At 46.6% G+C, this 18,795-nt stretch overlaps 2 protein-coding genes across 2 annotated transcripts in view; one reads left to right on the forward strand and one right to left on the reverse strand.

Moving 5' to 3' along the window:
• Positions 1 to 68: 68 nt before the first annotated feature.
• slc6a1l (solute carrier family 6 member 1, like) lies at positions 69 to 11,779 on the forward strand. The gene is made up of 15 exons (XM_062482712.1): positions 69 to 222; positions 1,229 to 1,577; positions 2,646 to 2,777; positions 3,043 to 3,143; positions 4,150 to 4,259; positions 4,816 to 4,948; positions 6,459 to 6,593; positions 6,794 to 6,897; positions 7,629 to 7,753; positions 8,066 to 8,178; positions 9,259 to 9,390; positions 9,700 to 9,802; positions 9,892 to 9,992; positions 10,624 to 10,791; positions 10,904 to 11,779. Exons 2-15 carry the CDS (start codon positions 1,337 to 1,339, stop codon positions 11,009 to 11,011), a joined length of 1,806 nt encoding a protein of 601 aa, XP_062338696.1. The 5' UTR covers positions 69 to 222; positions 1,229 to 1,336; the 3' UTR covers positions 11,012 to 11,779.
• A 3,246-nt stretch (positions 11,780 to 15,025) lies between these two features.
• The window catches only part of iqsec3a (IQ motif and Sec7 domain ArfGEF 3a), a 39,188-nt gene continuing 35,418 nt past the window's right edge, over positions 15,026 to 18,795 (reverse strand). The window contains exons 10-12 of the mRNA XM_062483629.1: positions 17,298 to 17,487; positions 15,881 to 15,947; positions 15,026 to 15,484 (exon numbers count right to left, since the gene is read on the reverse strand). Of these exons, the coding sequence (XP_062339613.1) occupies positions 15,026 to 15,484; positions 15,881 to 15,947; positions 17,298 to 17,487 (716 nt within the window). The remainder of the gene's footprint in view (positions 15,485 to 15,880; positions 15,948 to 17,297; positions 17,488 to 18,795) is intronic.

The raw sequence follows: 18,795 nt of genomic DNA on the forward strand, positions 1-18,795 counted from the left end.
CCAGATAGATATATATAAAAAAAACATATTAAAAAAAAAAGAAGATTTTTTTTCAGGCAGTGGGCACAGTGTGGCAGTCCCTCTGGTTCTGGCGCTCTGGATGACATCTCTTCGTGTTCGTATGGAGAGAAGGATCTCCTAGCTGTTGGATGTGTTAGCTCGTTCATGGCCCAGCTGTAGACTCCAACCACCGGACGAGGGACGCTGGGATACACCTTAAAGGTAGAGATGTGAAATCTCCTTCTAATGCTTTTTCATGACTGGTATTTGAGTTGAGTGGAATTGAGCTTTCTGTCCAAACAGCAGAGTACTCTCCAACTGATGAAGGTCACTTCATTATACTCAACTGAATGTCTAATGTTTTGAAGAACACTAGCTTCGCTAGTTTTTAATGCCACAGTGGTCATTGATTGTCTGGGGACTGAGCTATGACTGTAAATTGATAATTTTTCCATTCTGTATATTGTAGAGAACCATTGACCTTTGTTTTCTACAGCTCTTTGATGGTGTGAATTAGTTTGTGTCCAATGTGTATGAAAGATTTTCAAACGGGAGAATAATTCAACCATTCATTTTGCCAACGAGGTGTCCGTATAAACCCTTAAAAAACAAAGACAGAAATAATGCCTCATTTTTAAAGAGGGAACATTTTTAAAGGACTCCTTTGTCCATCAGACAAATTGCTATTGAGCTCACAATGTTGCCATTTCAAAAGTAATGGAAAGTGTTCAAAGTGAAAAGATTAATGGGCAGAGAGTGGCAAACAATGGTTTCTTTCTAAATTCTTTCTCAAATGTTCTAAATTGAAAACGCACACCAGAAAACAAATTTAAAACAAAAATGTAGTCTAAGTTGTTTACATGAATACAGCCCTGATTGAGAGTTTAAAGTTGAGAAAGCATTTGGCAAAGCACCAGTGTATGTCTGTTCCTTCTTGAGAATATAAAAGTGGTAGCTAGCTGTACAGTATGTGGCTGATGTGCTTGAACTTTTTTTTCTTCTTCTATAATGCAACAAATCTATTGACATAGTTGATCTACTGATAAAGTTCCTCAAGAAGCTTGTATGTATGTAAATCACATATATATATATTTCCTAATATTTATTAGTTTATCGTTTCTGAACTGTGCAATTATTCTCCACAACCTTCTTCCTTAAGTATCACCTTAATCACCACAACAATAATCAGAGGTGAATGAAAACCCACATTCAAATCTTTGCCTTTCAGAGTCCCACACAAACTCAACCACCGATTGGCTGGAAGTGGACCAGAGGGGACTGTGAGGAGCGAGTGGGTTAACCTAGGAGGGCCGCGGGCCAGGACCAGGGCCAGAGCATGGGGAAGACCAGCCGGAGCACAGTGGAGCTGAACTCCCCCACGGAGACGAAACAAGCGCTCCCCTTCGAGGACCTCAACCACTCGGCCGCCCTCGGAGTCGAAGAGGACAAGAAGGAGGAGCCGCCAGATCGAGGGAGCTGGAAGGGGAAGTTTGACTTCCTGTTGTCGTGTGTGGGTTACGCCATCGGTCTGGGGAACGTGTGGAGGTTCCCTTACTTGTGCGGGAAGAACGGAGGGGGTAAGAGAGCCAAGATGGCCACCGTTTTCACAGTCGCTGAAGATTAAAGGGGGGGTGTGGATCTTCAAGTCAAGTCAATTTGTGTGAAATGAGCAGTCTAACTAAATAATAGACACATGGTGGCTGACTATATTCAGTTACAGAAGCAGTAAAGTAACAAAGGAAGAAATAGTTTTAGATTTTTTTTTTTACACACTTTATGTCCAGATGCTGCTTTGGCCTTAGCTGTAATGTAGCTGTCTGATTATCACTGAGTTTCTGTGCAGACTGGAAGATCCACTCCAAGAACATCCTATATTTTAAATACATTGATTGAATATAACATATGTTCGGATATACTGATAAATACATTGTGGTTGATAAGGCAGTTCTTCATCATTTAAACAGACTTCGTTACACGTTAAGATTTTGTATTACTGCTTACTGTTCTTTTTTATAGACTTACAAAACCTTGAGTAAGCAAATTAAAAATCAACTATTATGGCAGTTAAACTACAGAAACACAGATTTTTTGTCACTGACCTTCATGTGTTAATCATGAGCTTGCTGTTAAAATTCCCATTTTACAACATGCATATTTAATAAGAAGCACTCAAAGTTGGTTCATGTTTATGTATTGGTGTCACTCTCTCTGTTATTGAGCTCATAGTCTTTTACATTTTTCATGAGGACTAGATACATCCCAGAAACACTCACAATGTATTATTTCCGAGAAGTGTTAATTATGAGTATTAATATCCACCTCGTGCCATGGTAGATCATAGCTTATCTGTGATGAACGTTATTGATCTGTAGAAGTGAGTGGGAGAGTCTGCCGGTGGATTGCTCACTCATTAGTTGCAGTTGGCATGGTGTTTGTGAGAGTGTGTGTGTGTGTGTGTATGTATGTGTGTGTGCTTGTGAATTTGTGGGAAAATAAACCGTATCTAACACCCATTCGTGCAAAAATATATTCCCCAGGTCAATAACAAAACGTATTTCACCGTAGAGGAAGTTCTGTTGAGAGTATAAACGGTGTAGTATTGCTTACTTCCTGGTTTGTCATGTCCATTTCTGGTCATGTGACAGGGGCCTTCCTCATCCCGTACTTCCTGACCCTGGTGTTTGCTGGGATCCCTCTCTTTCTGCTGGAGACGTCGCTGGGTCAGTTCACCTCGGTGGGGGGTCTGGGGGTGTGGAAACTCCTGCCGATGATGAAAGGTGACGTCAAGAGATGTTCTATGCCCCTACAAACACACACACACACACTCACACACACATGCACACTCACACACACACACATACACACACTCACACAAACACTAATCTTTAATGTACAGACTCCTGGGTCAGGGTGGAACAGGGCTATGGTGGCATTCTATACTCCTAAAACAAAATGTTTCGAATTGAGATGGAGCATAATACAATAGCACAGAAAAGGGTGGAATGATGTTGACACTAACTAAGCCTCTTCTGTCATCTCAAGGCGTTGGCCTGGCATCAGTGGTCATCTCCTTCTGGCTCAATATCTATTACATCATCATCATCGCCTGGGCCCTCTACTACCTGTTCAACTCCTTCAAATCGGTAAGCTACAGCTTTAATGTTCAACTCCTTCAAATCGGTACGCTACAGCTTTAATGTTCAACTCCTTCAAATCGGTACACTACAGCTTTAATGTTCAACTCCTTCAAATCGGTAAGCTCCAGCTTTAATGTGTAGATGATTCAGGCTCAGCATGAGCAACAATGCACTGCATCAAAATCGATTTCTACAGGGGATTATTTCAGAGGAAGGTCACATCTATGCTTGATTTAGGTTAGCCTTTAAGACACATCTGACTTGACCACAGATAAACCCCTGGGGATATGCTATTGCAGTTTATGTGAGTTATATAAATTACAAGAAAGAAACTGAATCTTTGCCCACTTCCGTTCATACTTCATTCCTGTAGTGATCACTGCCACACAGAGAAGTCACATAGATATACCACATCTCTCATCTGCTGTCTAGCTATTCAGATCAGACTTCCTTCATTGACTTTCAGATGCACTCACTGTAACTTGACCTTGAGAGTGCAGTTTCATTTAGTGCAGTTTTATAACTGAATTGCTTCACCTTGTCGTCAAAGTTGAATAACTCTGCGCTTGACTGCCTAATTTCCCTGATTCAAAGACGTCTCTCTGCCTCCCGGTTCTTCGTTCCTCTCCGCACACCCGTCACCCTGCTCTTTGTGAAAGTGTCTAGTCTGGAATGCTGGTGGCAGGAGTTTAAAGACTGCAGATATAATGTGTCTCCCAGGCTTTTGTGTGAAGTAAGATGGTGACTCGGCTGAACAACAGGAGCCAGTGCGGTCTCCTTTAGTGTCAGATATTTCATGTTGGGGGAATTTGGGGACTGTTGAGTCCCTAAAATGTTTGCTTTTTGTCTCTTTCTTCGAGACCGGTTTGTGAAAGAGTCTGTTTGTGAGCTTGGTTTATTGCATTGTTTACTAAATCGTGGTTAACAATGAAAAAGGATTAATTCAATCATCAATCACATACCTGCCATCTTTCCAGGTCTCCTCTTTTCACCCTTCTCTTTACAACCGTAGGAGTTGCCTTGGCAGAGCTGTGACAACTCCTGGAATACAGAGAAATGTTTCTGCAACTACAGTCTGACAGACACCACCAACCTCACCAGCGCAGTCACTGAGTTTTGGGAGTAAGTATGCCGGCTGCATCACACTGCCACGCTGTGTTTTAGTTACCAGGAGTCAGGTGGCTGAGCGGTGAGGGAGTCGGACTAGTAATCCGAAGGTTGCCAGTTTGATTCCCGGTCATGCCAACTGACGTTGTGTCCTTGGGCAAGGCACTTCACCCTACTTGCCTCGGGGGAATGTCCCTGTACTTACTGTAAGTCGCTCTGGATAAGAGCGTCTGCTAAATGACTAAATGTAAATGTAAGTTACCACGTGTGAGAGTGACCCGTCAGAGAGACTCCTGGGTTGGTGTGTGAGACTGAATAGGTGCAGTCCATTTGAACAAAGGGTTAGGGTTAGGGTTGAAACTGTGTGGGTTGGTGGGTACCGTACACGCAGAGACCCGGGTTCGAATCCGTCTCAGGGGATATTTCTACAAGTCTTCCCCTCTCTCTCCCTCAGGTTTTCTGTCTAGCTCGACGATCTCTATCCAATAATGCTAAGAAAAATCGATAAATTTGACAAAGGTCAAAAATCTATCTTGGAAAAAACTGTGTGTGTGTGTGCGTGTGTGAGCAGGCGTAACATGCACCAGATGACTGGGGGTCTGGAGGAGCCAGGGGAGCTACGCTGGCCCCTGGTCGGGACCCTGGCCCTGGCCTGGGTCCTCGTCTACTTCTCCATCTGGAAAGGAGTGGAGTGGACAGGCAAGGTCAGTCTGTCTGGCTCTCTCACACATACACACACTCACACATACACACACTCACACATACACATGCTCACACATACACACGCTCACACATACACACGCTCACACATACACACACTCACACATACACACTCTCACACATCAGGGTGCAGGTTTGTTTTCAAATGTGGATGGGTACATGTCCCATTCATGTATAATGAGACCTGTGCCTCTGAGCCACACGTGTACCTCCTGTCTCTTTCTATGATCTGTCAACAACGACATCTTCTTCTTCTGCTTCTCTACTTTCTCCTTCTGTCACTTCTTAATGTCTTACTTTTATCTGTCTTTCTGATGTCTCTCTATGCACAGCTCTGATGGAGGAAAAAGTTGTTAAACTGTCATTTAAACTAAGATTCCAAAACCCTGATCTTTCTCAGCTGGTAAAATGAGGAAAGAGACACAACGACATCCATCTGCCAACACTGTTGAATCAGACATCTTTGAATTAAAACTAACTTTATTCAAAGAATATAAATGAGCAAAATCTATACACTCATCCATGCGTGATTGGGTTTTAATGTGAGCTGCAGAAAGTGGAAAAATGAATTTCTCTCAAGGCCATGTTTTTGATAGGCATTACCAATTAAATAGAATCATTATCCTACAAAGAGCTATCACACATTCCAAAAGCTCTGTCAAGATGTTCGGATGACAAGGCAGAGACAGTAGCTAGCTTTTCAGAATGCTTACCCACCATGGAAGCCTCCAGTCTTTCACACAATTTGACTTTTTTTCACACACTGGTGTTTCTCTAAGTTGTATTTATACACTCAAATCCTGCATGCAGTGCACCCTAATGTACTCTAGTCTACACACATGTACATGCGACATTTAAGCACAAACACACGCTGATGCACAACATACCCACAAAAACACAAATGAACACTTACATGAACCTTGTCAACTCAACTTTGGCCTCTTCTCCTCACCTTTGACCTCTTCTCCTCATCCTCTCCTCTCCTCCTCACCTCCTCTCCTCATCACCTCCTCACCTCCTCTCCACCTCACCTCCTCTCCACCTCACCTCCTTTCCTCTCCTCACCTCCTCTCCTCACCTCCTCTCCTCTCCCCACCTCCTCTCCTCACCTCTCACCTCCTCTCCCCACCTCCTCTCCTCACCTCCTCTCCTCTCCCCACCTCCTCTCCTCACCTCCTCTCCTCACCTCTCCCCACCCCCTCTCCTCACCTCTCACCTCCTCTCCCCACCTCCTCTCCTCATCTCCTCTCCTCACCTCTCACCTCCTCTCCTCACCTCCTCTCCTCCTCACCTCCTCTCCTCTCCTCACCTCCTCTCCTCACCTCTCACCTCCTCTCCCCACCTCCTCTCCCCACCTCCTCTCCTCTCCCCACCTCCATCTCCTCACCTCCTCTCCCCACCTCCTCTCCTCTCCTCACCTCCCCTACTGTGGTTCTCCTCTCACCTCCTCTCCTCACCTCCTCTCCTCACCTCCTCTCCTGTGGTTCTGTACAGGTGGTGTACTTCTCTGCCACCTATCCGTACTTCATGCTGTTCATCCTGTTCTTCCGGGGAGTCACTCTTCCTGGGGCCAAGGAGGGCATCCTCTTCTACATCACCCCTGACTTCAACAAGCTGGTCAAGTCTGAGGTATGGGGCCAGGGTCACACACACACACACTCACTCACACACACACACACACACACAGAGTATATTGGTGTTAACGCAGGAAACCAAAACAAAACATAGAACTTACTTTGAATTGTGTATATCTGTGTGTCTGTGCGTGTGTGTACATGTATGTCTATATGTGTGCGTGCATGTGTGTGTCTGCCTGTGTGTGTTCTCAGGTTTGGCTGGATGCAGCCACCCAGATCTTCTTCTCTTATGGACTTGGTCTCGGTTCTCTCATTGCATTGGGAAGCTACAACTCCTTCAACAACGATGTGTACAGGTAACCCCCTACATTTACATTTAGTCATTCAGCAGACGCTCTTATCCAATCCAAAGCGACTTACAGTAAGTACAGGGACATTCCCCCCGATGCAAGTAGGGTGACGTGCCTTGCCCAAGGACACAACGTCATCTTGCACAGCCGGGAATCAAACTGGCAACCTTCAGATTACTAGCCCGATTCCCTAACCGCTCAGCCAGCTGACTCCCTGACTCCCCTAGCTCCGCTGACAGCCTGCATCCATCCATATGAGGGAGAGGTACGCATGGACTACTCTACAGTACATAAAACACAGTAGCTATTATCGAAAGTAATCGTTATTATCTAGTTCAGATGAGAGATAAGAGCTAATAGAGAGGGAGAAAGGACTGCTGCCCCGAGTCTGTACCTGCTCCACCCATCCCAGCCTGTACGCCATGAAGCCACTTTCACCCCAGAGATCCGAGAGGAGATCCAAGATGAGAACCGAGAGGAGATCTGAGAGGAGATCTGAGAGGACCTGACAGCTGTAAACAGGAGAGCTCAGCTGTGGCCTCCGGATGGAGGAGCAGGGACACAGCCTCTTCTGCTCATCGATCAGAAGCTCTCCGCAGCTCTAGGTGTAGCGTTGCAGGGGGAGAGAGGTCAGAGGTCAGGGTGGGTGAACCTGTCTGTTTGTGCTCCAGGTGAAGCGCTGCAGGGGGAGAGAGGTCAGAGGTCAGGGTAGGTGAACCTGTCTGTTTTTGCTCCAGAGACTCCCTCATCGTTTGCTGCATCAACTCCTTCACCAGCATGTTCGCCGGATTCGTCATCTTCTCCATTGTGGGCTTCATGTCCTATATCACCAAGAAGCCCGTCCAGGAGCTGGCAGCCTCAGGTACTCAGCTCAGCCCTCAGCATGACCTAAAGTGGGTCAAATTCAAATTAGATAAGCTTTGTTAACATGAATGTTCAGGTTAAGCAATGTTGCAGTGAAGGGACAACATATCGTTTTCAACAAATATCAGGGGATCTAACTATAATTAGTCATGAATAACATATAATGCTTGAGTGAGTGTCATTACAGAAGGGAAAAGTAAATAAATAAATGTTGAGTATAACGAGAGTATGGCTGCTGTGAAGCAGGAGGTGTGTTTACAGTGTGTGTGTGTCCGTGTGTGTGTGTCCATGCGTGTGTGTGTGTCGGCAGGGCCAGGCTTGGCATTCCTGGCCTACCCTCAGGCTGTGACCCAGCTGCCCATGTCCTCCCTGTGGGCCATCCTCTTCTTCTCCATGCTCATGATGCTGGGTCTGGACAGCCAGGTAGGGACCTCCCCTAACCCTCCCCTTACCCTCCCCTAACCCTAACCCTCCCCTTACCCTAACCCTAACCCTCCCCTTACCCTAACCCTCTTCTTACCCTAACCCTAACCCTCCCCTTACCCTAACCCTCTTCTTACCCTAACCCTCCCCTTACCCTAACCCTCCCCTTACCCTAACCCTCCCCTTACCCTAACCCTCTTCTTACCCTAACCCTCCCCTTACCCTAACCCTCCCCTTACCCTAACCCTAACCCTCTCCTTACCCTAACCCTCCCCTAACCCTAACCCTCCCCTTACCCTCTCCCTAACCCTCCCCTTACCCTAACCCTAACCCTCCCCTTACCCTAACCCTCCCCTTACCCTAACCCTCCCCTTACCCTAACCCTCTCCCTAACCCTCCCCTTACCCTAACCCTAACCCTCCCCTTACCCTAACCCTCCCCTTACCCTAACCCTCTCCCTTACCCTAACCCTCCCCTTACCCTAACCCTCTCCCTTACCCTAACCCTCTCCCTAACCCTCTCCCTTACCTTAACCCTCTCCCTAACCCTCACCCTCTCCCTAACCCTCCCCTTACCCTAACCCTCTCCCTAACCCTCTCCCTTACCCTAACCCTCTCCCTAACCCTAACCCTCCCCTTACCCTAACCCTCTCCCTAACCCTCCCCTTACCCTAACCCTCTCCCTTACCCTAACCCTCTCCCTAACCCTCCCCTTACCCTAACCCTCTCCCTTACCCTAACCCTCTCCCTAACCCTAACCCTCCCCTTACCCTAACCCTCTCCCTAACCCTAACCCTCCCCTTACCCTAACCCTCTCCCTAACCCTCCCCTTACCCTAACCCTCTCCCTTACCCTAACCCTCTCCCTAACCCTAACCCTCTCCCTTACCCTAACCCCCTCCCTAACCCTAACCCGCTTACTGCACTTACCCCAACCGAACCCTTCTTTCTTCCATATGTGTGTGTATGTGTGTGTGTGTATGTGTGTCGTGTGTGTGTATGTGTGTGTGTGTATGGGTGTATGTGTGTCGTGTGTGTGTGTGTGTGTGTGTGTATGTGTGTCGTGTGTGTGTGTGCTCCAGTTCTGTACGGTGGAAGGCTTCATCACGGCTCTGATGGACGAGTATCCCCTGGTGCTGAGGAAGAGGAAGAAATCCTTCATCCTGGTGGTGTGCATCTTCTCCTTCATCGTCGGCTTCTCCAACGTCACACAGGTCAGGCTGCCGCGCCACCAGAGGGATGGCTGGCCTTCAAAACGTCTTTTTAGTTATTTGTGTCAACGCTTATGTGTCATAAGCGTTGTGTCAACAACCTTTCCAGCAAAGGTTTCTAAAAAACGTGAAACTATTTGTGTTGCGTTCTGTGTGGGAAAAAAACGTTTAAAAAAACGGGGGGGTTGAAATTATATATATTTTTTCACGTTTGAAAGTTTGAAAAAATGTTTTGGAAAACAAGTTTGACAAAAAATGCTGCATGAACTGTACAGTTTAGGCCGTGTGTGATTAAGAGGTGTGTTTCTTTAGGGGGGCCTGTATGTCTTCAAGCTGTTTGACTACTACTCTGCCAGTGGCATGTGTCTGCTTTTCCTTGTCTTCTTTGAAACGGTCTCCATAGCCTGGTTTTATGGTATGTACCACTCAGGTATTTCTCTTAAAAAAACACGTAATCATTGTATTTCTATTGTATATGATCTCTGTTCTCTGTCTGTCTCGTAGGAGCTGATAGGTTCTACCAGGATATCGAGTCGATGATAGGATACCGGCCTTGTATCTGGTGGAAACTCTGCTGGAAGTACTTCACTCCCCTAATCTGCCTGGTACGCCTAGCAACAGAAAACCAAACCTCATACACACTAGAGCTGAGCTCCATTAACTAAATACATCTTTTACACAGGCAGAGCCGTTTTTGGGGAGAGGGGATTATGTTCAGGTTCCGAGTTTTCAGATCCTCCAAGTGTAATTTAATCAAAACGGAACTTACCCTAGGATTTGCCTGTCGGTATCTGAAAATACAGGATGAGAGGAGGTAGTTCTTCTGAATGGATCTAATCCCCTCTGTTTTCCTACCTCAGATTTAGCTACAGGGTACTGTGGCAGTAGAAATGTGATCTAAAATGCATTACACTGTATTGCCAATCGATAGGGTGATTCCCCTGACGGGAAATCATCCCTGGGTCTGTACGCTGGTATAAACATGTGGAGATCAGAGGAGTAGCCCTATCAATGGACTGTTAAAGTTATTCTGTCAGAATGACTGAATATCACTCTGCAAATTCAATAGATCATTCGCTAACTGGATCGATGGTCCAAGCCAGCAAACCAATACATTTGTTCACTTACAGGACCATGTGATTAATCGTTCGACAAGAGAGCTGAATCTCTGGTTGTAGCTTTCTAGTTCCCATTTGTGGGAGAACTTGAAGATGGACTGACCCATTTTGTTTGCAGGGGGTGTTTACCTTCAGCGCTATTGAGATGACCCCTCTAACCCTGGGAACGTATGTGTACCCGGCCTGGGGCCAGGCGATTGGCTGGCTCATGTCCCTGTCATCCATGATGCTGATTCCTGGCTACGCCATCTATATGTTCTGCAAGACCAAGGGAGGCCTCAAGGAGGTGAGGACGCCACAGACCTCCCTCCCTCCCTCCCTCCCGATGATTAGACGATTGAATTTTCATTTAACTTCACCTTTCATCTATCAAATTAGTCATTTCTTTTCCTGAACAGCGCTGGCGCAAAATTACCACCTCAAAACAGGAAGCTCGGCCTCCGTCGCAGGGAGATGTCACCAGGCGGACCTCCCACACAGGAAGTGTGGGAGAAGCAGCCGTCTAGCTCAGCTAGCAGCAGGAAGCTGTCATCAAGACCCAGGTTCAAACAAAGTGAGGCATCATGGGATACCAGCCAAACTGTATAGCTCTGCATTTCAGTTTCACACAGTTGACACACACTTTCTCTAAAATCAAAGGTTGACATTACATGGACTGGTCGCCCAAGAAGGGTGACGGAACGGGCTAGAATGTTCTTTTCCCTCCAGTATGCACTGTCCAGTTATAATCCATATGAATGTGTATTTGAAACCTCTTTGCTTATAGCTCCTCTATAAATCACCTCTGCTCCATGTCAATGTGATTGGAGATGACATCATAATTACAACGTCTTTCAAATGTGTCGAGTCAACAGCTGAAGAGTGAGTAAATATAATCTCTTTTTTTTTGTGCTTGAATGTGCCAACTGGAAATAGTTTATGCACTGTTGGAAGGGTAATAATGTCGTATGACACCTGGTACTGTGCCTAGAAAGTAGAGCTAGATTTGGAAACAGCGTTTCCAATGAAAATTATAGTTTTTTGTGATCAAATAATGATTTGTACCATACTACACACCTTTGTTGAACTGGTTTGTTGAACTGTAAATATTTTTGTGATCCTAGCATTGATTCTTTTGTATCATATAAAGTCATAATGAAGAAAATAAATAGAGAATGTTAAACAGTTGGAGGCGATAATGAAGAAACAATATGTTCTTGTTGTTTTGTGCTTCAAGTTAAGATGAAGAATTAGGAACATGTACTTCTCAATGTATTTCAGCTCAATAAAAATAATTACACGCAAACTTGATGAATATTCCTACCATTGAAAGGACAGGGAGAAATATGAGGTTTTCTTGCACAGTGAAAGATACCAAAGACACACTATACTCGAAAGGAAAAAAAGAAGCAAGTGTAGTGAATAGACTGAAATAATCTTTAATAGCATGTTGATATACTGTACCGCAAAGACAGGTTAAGAGGGGATTCAAAGCTAACCGAGGGAAGTGATGGTTAACGAACCGACGACCGAGTTCACACGCATCGTACTCCTTACATTGTCCCACTGTCAACTCCCCCTCCTGGTTTCCTTCTGTAAGTTGAGACACAGTGATACAGAGCAGTCCCCAGGTCAGCCTTGAAAGCAGTGCGTTTGTATGACAGAGCCCTTTCATCTATGTTTAAAAGGAGAAGGTGAGACAACTAGCAAGAATCGTACCTCCAGATCCTATCCTACGTTAGGAGAGGCAGATGTTCACACGATGCAAAATCGATCTGTTTAAACTTCCGTCTGAATAGAGACTTGGACTGTGACATTCAGCTGAATGCAAAATTTCTGGTGGTTACACCTTACAGCAGTTTCACCATGACGACAGGGATTCTCATCCAGGTGCATCTTGGGACCACACATTAAGACGTGTTTCCCCCCCTCAGGGCATTGGACTCCAAGCAAATTCAATCATGCACAACATAACATACTCCAGCCTCAGATGGAGTGATCACAGTTCAGGAGTTTCCGATGCAGAAAGCAACGCCATGCACGGCTTCAGAGACCCATTCGTACTAAATGTTAATTTGACAACAGAATTAGAAGAAGAAAAAAAAAACGAAAGGCTTTTGATCACATTTCTGTGGTGAATACATTTGTTCCTCATTCAACAGTGAATTACTGTTACAGCCTTGCAACGTAGTCGGTCAATAGTGCGTAACTGTTTTGCAAACTGCTGTGTAACAGATTACATTATCGATGGATACAGAGATCAAATAAACCCAAGAAAAGGAGAGATTTAAGGGCTGGGTTTTCTGCTGAAGGGAGCGTGTGACATCACATTTCCCTTCTACTTCCAGACCAGTAAGGAGAGAGGAGTGCCGCACACGCCCCCTTAGAAACGTCCACAGAAAAGTACATACAAAGGGGTAAATAAACTGTTGCATGAACCATGGGAATTCATTAAATCACACACACACACACACACACACACACACACACACACACACACACACACACACACACACACACACACACACACACACACACACACACACACACACACACACACACACACACACACACAGCCAACCTTTCAGCCCACAGCAACATGGAAACAAAATAGATAGTTTTTTCCAGATCCTCGCTCTTCACATAAGTTGGAAGCAGGCCCATATGAGGAAGAATAGCAACCGATATGAGATAGAGACTGTGGAACAGCGGGCCTTAATTATAACCTGGCTGATGAGAGCGATAGGAGAGCAGGAGGGTCAGAGGAGAGGCCGGTTTCTCCTCACCTGATGGGGCTCATGATTAAAACATTGGCACGTCTAGACTAGGGCAGTCCACAACCTATTTCAGATCAAGGACGCACAGTTGCCGTAGCATTTAGTTGGGCAAAAGGTAGCTGTACCCTGTTGAGCCTCCACGTATGGCTGGGATATTTGCAAAGCAAGCTTGATCAAAAATAAATACCAGGAGATAAAATCTCACCCTTTCCCTCCAACCTTCAACCAAACAAATGATGGAAAACATTTGCAGACGTAACAATGCAGAACTGCCACGTGACTGGATCTAGGTATGGATCCTGTTGCCCAAGGTTGTACGAAAAGTCAAAACTAAAACAAATTGTTGCACAAGCAACAAAAAGGACTTCATGACTTAACAGTACGATTCTCCCCTGCTTATGTTCCTACATGTAGTGTGAACAGTGGTCTTGTTGCTCAACTAAATATAGAGATGACTATTAAAGTACACACTTCTAACTTAAGAAGTGTACACAAACAGTAGATTACAGGGAACAGATTGTTAGACCGTAGCTCAGAGTAGGAGCTATATTCCTTACGCTATTGTAATACTCCATGAACACAAACTAAATGGAAATTTGCAACTTCAACCATCCCAGAATATTTGAACTCACATTATTGTTATTTAAAATTCCCACGTCATCAGTTACATGTGTCAAGAATTCCTGAGCTGAATATTACAATAGCAACTGCAATCAGACACACATAAAAACAAAAAAAAACTGGGTATCTCCTAACCCCGGCCTGTCATTGGCTTTTGGTTTGGCAGTAAGCCATTTTGATTGGTTGCCTTCTTTCTAATCCCATCATCCTTTATGGTAGGGTGATTTATTGAGACAGTGTGACTGTTAGGAGCCTGTTTGCAGTCGACTGAAGGAGAAAACAACTTTACAGACATAACAGTGACAGAGACACATTATTAGAGATATCTTTTAGAGAGAGAGGGGTGGGGGGGGCTCCCCGTCAACATGAATAACAACTGCAGAGAGAGCAGGATGAGATAGCAGGACTGGCTGAAACACCACAAGAGGAGAGTTCTGCTTGTGCTCCTTGTGGAGGGAAAAGCAGAAACGAAAGCTTTCTGAAGCATTTTTTTTTTTTTATTTTTTTTTAAGAGTTCTTCTTGTCCTGGCTGGTAGGGAGTGCAGAGTGCATCCCTTGGAGGATGTCTTGACTTTGGCACACACGTTTTCAATCAGTGTCAATCAACACAGGATACACACTCGGGATGAGGTGAGGGCCCTAAAAGCGAAAAATGCTAAATGTTTTTGTGTAGAATGAGCCCATCTTCGAGAAAGTCAGACAGTTTGTGTTCTGTAATAGTTAAAAGTGTGTGTTGCTGTTGTTGTTAATGCTATAGTTTATGATGTATTTTACTAACCTTCACTATTAGCGATCCGAACAGGAACAAATCATTCTGCAACATCATCTAGCTTTCAGAGTTAAAACTGATAAAACTGTTATATAAATTTGTTAAAACTACATAATATTTCAAAATACACATAGAATCAAGTAAAACTTTATTATTTTTCACTTCAGTACTATTCGATACACCACACGTGTTTTAAAACCTTTGAGTTGACGTTTTTTTTTATATTCTTTTGAAATTAAACTGTACTTGTTTTTTAATTTATTTTTTATCCTTAAATATATGCATATAGCTGTGATATTTCTTCTTTCATATCTATGTTTCTGTATGTATATATGTACATTTTGTACTGTGAGAGTAGGGGTGGATGGGTCTATTTACACCATGCTTCTTGAATCACTGTGGGTTCTCTGAAGGCTGAGACGGGGGTCGGGGGGGATGTACTGGTGGGGGTGGTTGTAGGGGGGTGGCGGAGGGGGCAGGGGGGGCTGGGGGCCCTCCTTGTTCTGCGCCCCGCCCGCTTCAGACGAGCTCGCGGGCGTGGACACGACGGCCTGCAGGAGGTGTTGGTGGTGGAGGTGCTGGTGGTGGGTGGGGGTGTGGCTTAGGAAAGCCTCCACGCGGCCATGGCCGCTGTTGTCCAGGACGATGACCTTGACGATCTGCTGGCACTGGATGAGAGTCTCTGGCAGCAGGTCGGCCACAGTGGGGGCGGCGGGCTGAAGCTGGGGGCGGTGGGACAGCTCCCCCTGGTGGTTAGGAGGGCCCGCGCTCCCTGGGCTCCACGGCATGCTGCTGCTGAGCTGGTACGTCTGATGCCTGTTGTGAATTGACACCTAGTTTAGAAACAGCCAGAGACAGCATCACATGTTATAAGACTGGTTCCTCCCCCACGGGTCAGTTTTTGTTGTTGCTGTTTAAGCCCTCTTGGTGAACAGACAGATCACACCACAGGCATGCGTGGAGGCTGGGGGCAGGCGTGGAGGCTGGGGGCAGGCGTGGAGGCTGGGGGCAGGTGTGGAGGCTGGGGGCAGGTGTGGAGGCTGGGGGCAGGTGTGGAGGCTGGGGGGACAGGGGCCGGTTCAGAACAGGTGCTGGGGGGACTGGTGCGGAGCGTGGGGGGGAGAGGGGGAGGTAAAGGGGGGATGGTGCGAGGGGGTTTTTGGAGAAAGGAGGAGAAGAGGGGGTTTGCAGCGGCGACACGGAGGGCGGCTGTGTCGTCCGGTCCAGACCAGGGTGCAGCTCTGGCGGGGAGGTGGAACGTGGAGGTGGAACGTGGAACACTGGGCGTGGTGGGTGCTGGGGAACAGGGGGAGGGGAGGGGCTTCTGGGGAACCCATCGAACACAGAGGTGGGAAGTGGGGGAGGGGACCAAGTCAAACTCAGAAGAGGAGTGGGGTCAGAAGATGTAGGTAGGGGGTAGGTGGGGGAAGGTGGGGGAAGAAGAGGGAGGTGGGCGGGCTGACATCCACAGACTCACAGGGAACACATCAGAATGCAGGCTTAGTCACATCCTCGTCCCAGGCAGCCTGACAGCAGAGCTGCTGGCCTTTCCTCCACAGTGACACATAGGTACGTACTCCTCCCTGGCAGTCTGCCTCCTTGTCACGTCAGCTAATACTTCTCTAATGTTGTCTTTGTCTACCAGCTGCCTTATTCTACACTGAACACTGTAGCCTTTAGCAAAGGGTTGACTTCAGCATGTTTGTTTTCATGTTTTGTACTGAATAAGAGGGGATGGTGAAGCCGTGTTCCTGGAGACGTGGAGATGACAGGCAGGTTGAGAACCTCTTATTTGTTCCCGGATCACACAACCACAGGGAGTGACTGAAGATCTCTAGGCAGGGCTGTCTCTCTCTGAGAGACAGGGGCTGGGCTGTCTCTAGGCAGGGCTGTCTCTCTCTGAGAGACAGGGGCTGGGCTGTCTCTAGGCAGTGCTGTCTCTCTCTGAGAGACAGGGGCTGGGCTGTCTCTAGGCAGTGCTGTCTCTCTCTGAGAGACAGGGGCTGGGGCGTTACTGTGTTGTCGCGCACCTCAACAGGTAACATGGAAACGAGAAAGAGACCTCCCAGGTGTGTCCCCGCAAACACTGCTAATGAGACTGGCGTGCTCCGGCAGGGGTGCACCATGGGTAGTGGAGTCTGTTCCCCAAACATATGGAACAGCAAAGTCAACATTCTGTTCCTCGCTTCTGGAATGTTCCAACACCCTGTCTCTGAGGATTGCACTAATCAAGCCCTTAGCATATTCACCGCGTGCTGATAGGCAGAGAGCTGTGTATATGTAAATGTCTCTAATTAAGTATGCTGCTGTGTGCTGTTCCACCAGTGAGAGCACCTCTCTGAAGCCGTTATGGAAATGGCACAGCTCTTACGATGTACAGACACCTGATTTATAGCAGTGTCCTTCCGACAGAATGGCATCGATGTTAAACTATTTGATGTCGTTCTGAAACACAATGCCAGTTCAGTGGTCTCACATTCAACATTCAAACTGTTTCCCTTCACAGCAAGTCTCCATATTGTACGCTCTGAGTCTGTTAGAGCAGGAGTTCAACAACCCGGAAACGTTGCATGTGTGTGTGGTGTATGTGAGGTGTGTGTGCGTATGTATGTGTGGTGTGTGTGCGCGCTGTGTGTGTGTGTGTACGTGTGCAGACAGGGGTCTCTGAAGCCTGTGATCTCATCTCCAGGAGGCGGGGCAGTGATGCGTAGGGACTGATCATCCTCCCAACCGGGGGGGCCAGCGGGGGGGGGCCGGTGGGGGGGCCGGCCGGCCGGCCGGCGGGGGGCCGGGCGGTGACATTTAGTTGGGCTGGAGGAGGGTGGGGAGCGGGGGGCTGGTTAAGATGGTGGCACAGATGAGGCGCATACACCCTCACATTTACACCCAGGGGGGATGAGAGATGCTGCATCAGCTGGTGCTTGAAGAGGATTTCCCCTCATCCAACATTTGACGTGTTTATTTGAATGTTATCTTTGTTCTCATCAAACCTCTGATATACCTGGATGTTACTGTGGATCCTCAAGGATCATTAATTCAAACTATTTTCCAGCAGTATCTGTTGTTGTTTTTTACCAGACAGCAATTTACTCCGTAAGAACATCAATCTGACAAGTAAAAAAGATATCTAAAAGCGTTTCATACGCTGTACATACAAAACCTGAGATCACACAGCACTCTAACACATCAACGTCCAAATAATTTCTTACAGAGTAATGCAGAAGTGCCTATTCATATTGAAATAAAAGCTGTTAAAACCACATGATAACTGACCCCAACATCGTGCGTGTTGGGGTCAGGATTGAATGTGCCTGAGACACAAGGGGCTCATCAAGAGGACCAAGAGGCTGTCTGGAGAACAAATACAGACAGCTCTGTAGCAACACACAGCTGGGACTTGTCTAACAGGATCTGACATTTGAGTTTGCTCTGTACTCTGGTCGCTCCCCCCCCCCCCCCCCCCCCCCCGCCTCACACAACGAAGGAAAAGGACACGAAAGGTCGCACCAGCACCACGATGGTAATCACAAATCCTTCTTGGTACTGTAGTTTAGCTTGCTCTCAGGGTTGGTGAAGTATGCTCAAGTTTTCTCCAGAGCACGAAAGGGGATGAGAGTTGACGATTACAAGAGAAATGAGAGTTTTTTACTTAGTGAAACACCTGATCGCTAGCTTGTTAATGAGAGCCCAAGAGTGTTCACACGTTAGACAAACAGTTTGAAGTTGAAACCCTCTCTCTCTCTCTCTCTCTCTCTCTCTCTCTCTCTCTCTCTCTCTCTCTCTCTCTCTCTCTCTCTCTCTCTCTGATGGGGTCATGTTCAGAGTGTGTCTCCTCTTCCTCTCACTCACCTGGATCAGCACAAGCAGCCAAGGTTTAGAGAGATGGGCTGTGATGAATCACGGTACCTAGCTAGCGGATCCACCTAGCTTTCCAACATCAGGACAGTCACGGAGCCCTACCCTTCATGATACCATTCATGACGTCACTCTCTTATTCCATCACCAGGACCACAGGGGAAGTCCCCACGAAGTCGGAGGTGAAAACAGATTATTCTGTAAGTGTCCAGAGTTATCTGAACGCTTGAATTTCCTTCAAGATCAGTAAAAGCCAAATTGGATCGAATAATTCACAGGCATCCTTGCG

This window comes from Osmerus eperlanus, chromosome 17 (assembly GCF_963692335.1).
Source record: "Osmerus eperlanus chromosome 17, fOsmEpe2.1, whole genome shotgun sequence".
Classification (NCBI taxonomy): domain Eukaryota; kingdom Metazoa; phylum Chordata; class Actinopteri; order Osmeriformes; family Osmeridae; genus Osmerus; species Osmerus eperlanus.

Excerpts from the sequence above, each read along its gene's own strand:
- slc6a1l (XM_062482712.1), top strand. The coding sequence starts at position 1,337 with ATGGGGAAGACCAGCCGGAGCACAGTGGAGCTGAACTCCCCCACGGAG. Across the intron at positions 3,144-4,149 it reads TGTTCAACTCCTTCAAATCG|GAGTTGCCTTGGCAGAGCTG; the intron begins GTAAGCTACAGC and ends TTACAACCGTAG. Across the intron at positions 7,754-8,065 it reads CCAGGAGCTGGCAGCCTCAG|GGCCAGGCTTGGCATTCCTG; the intron begins GTACTCAGCTCA and ends GTGTGTCGGCAG.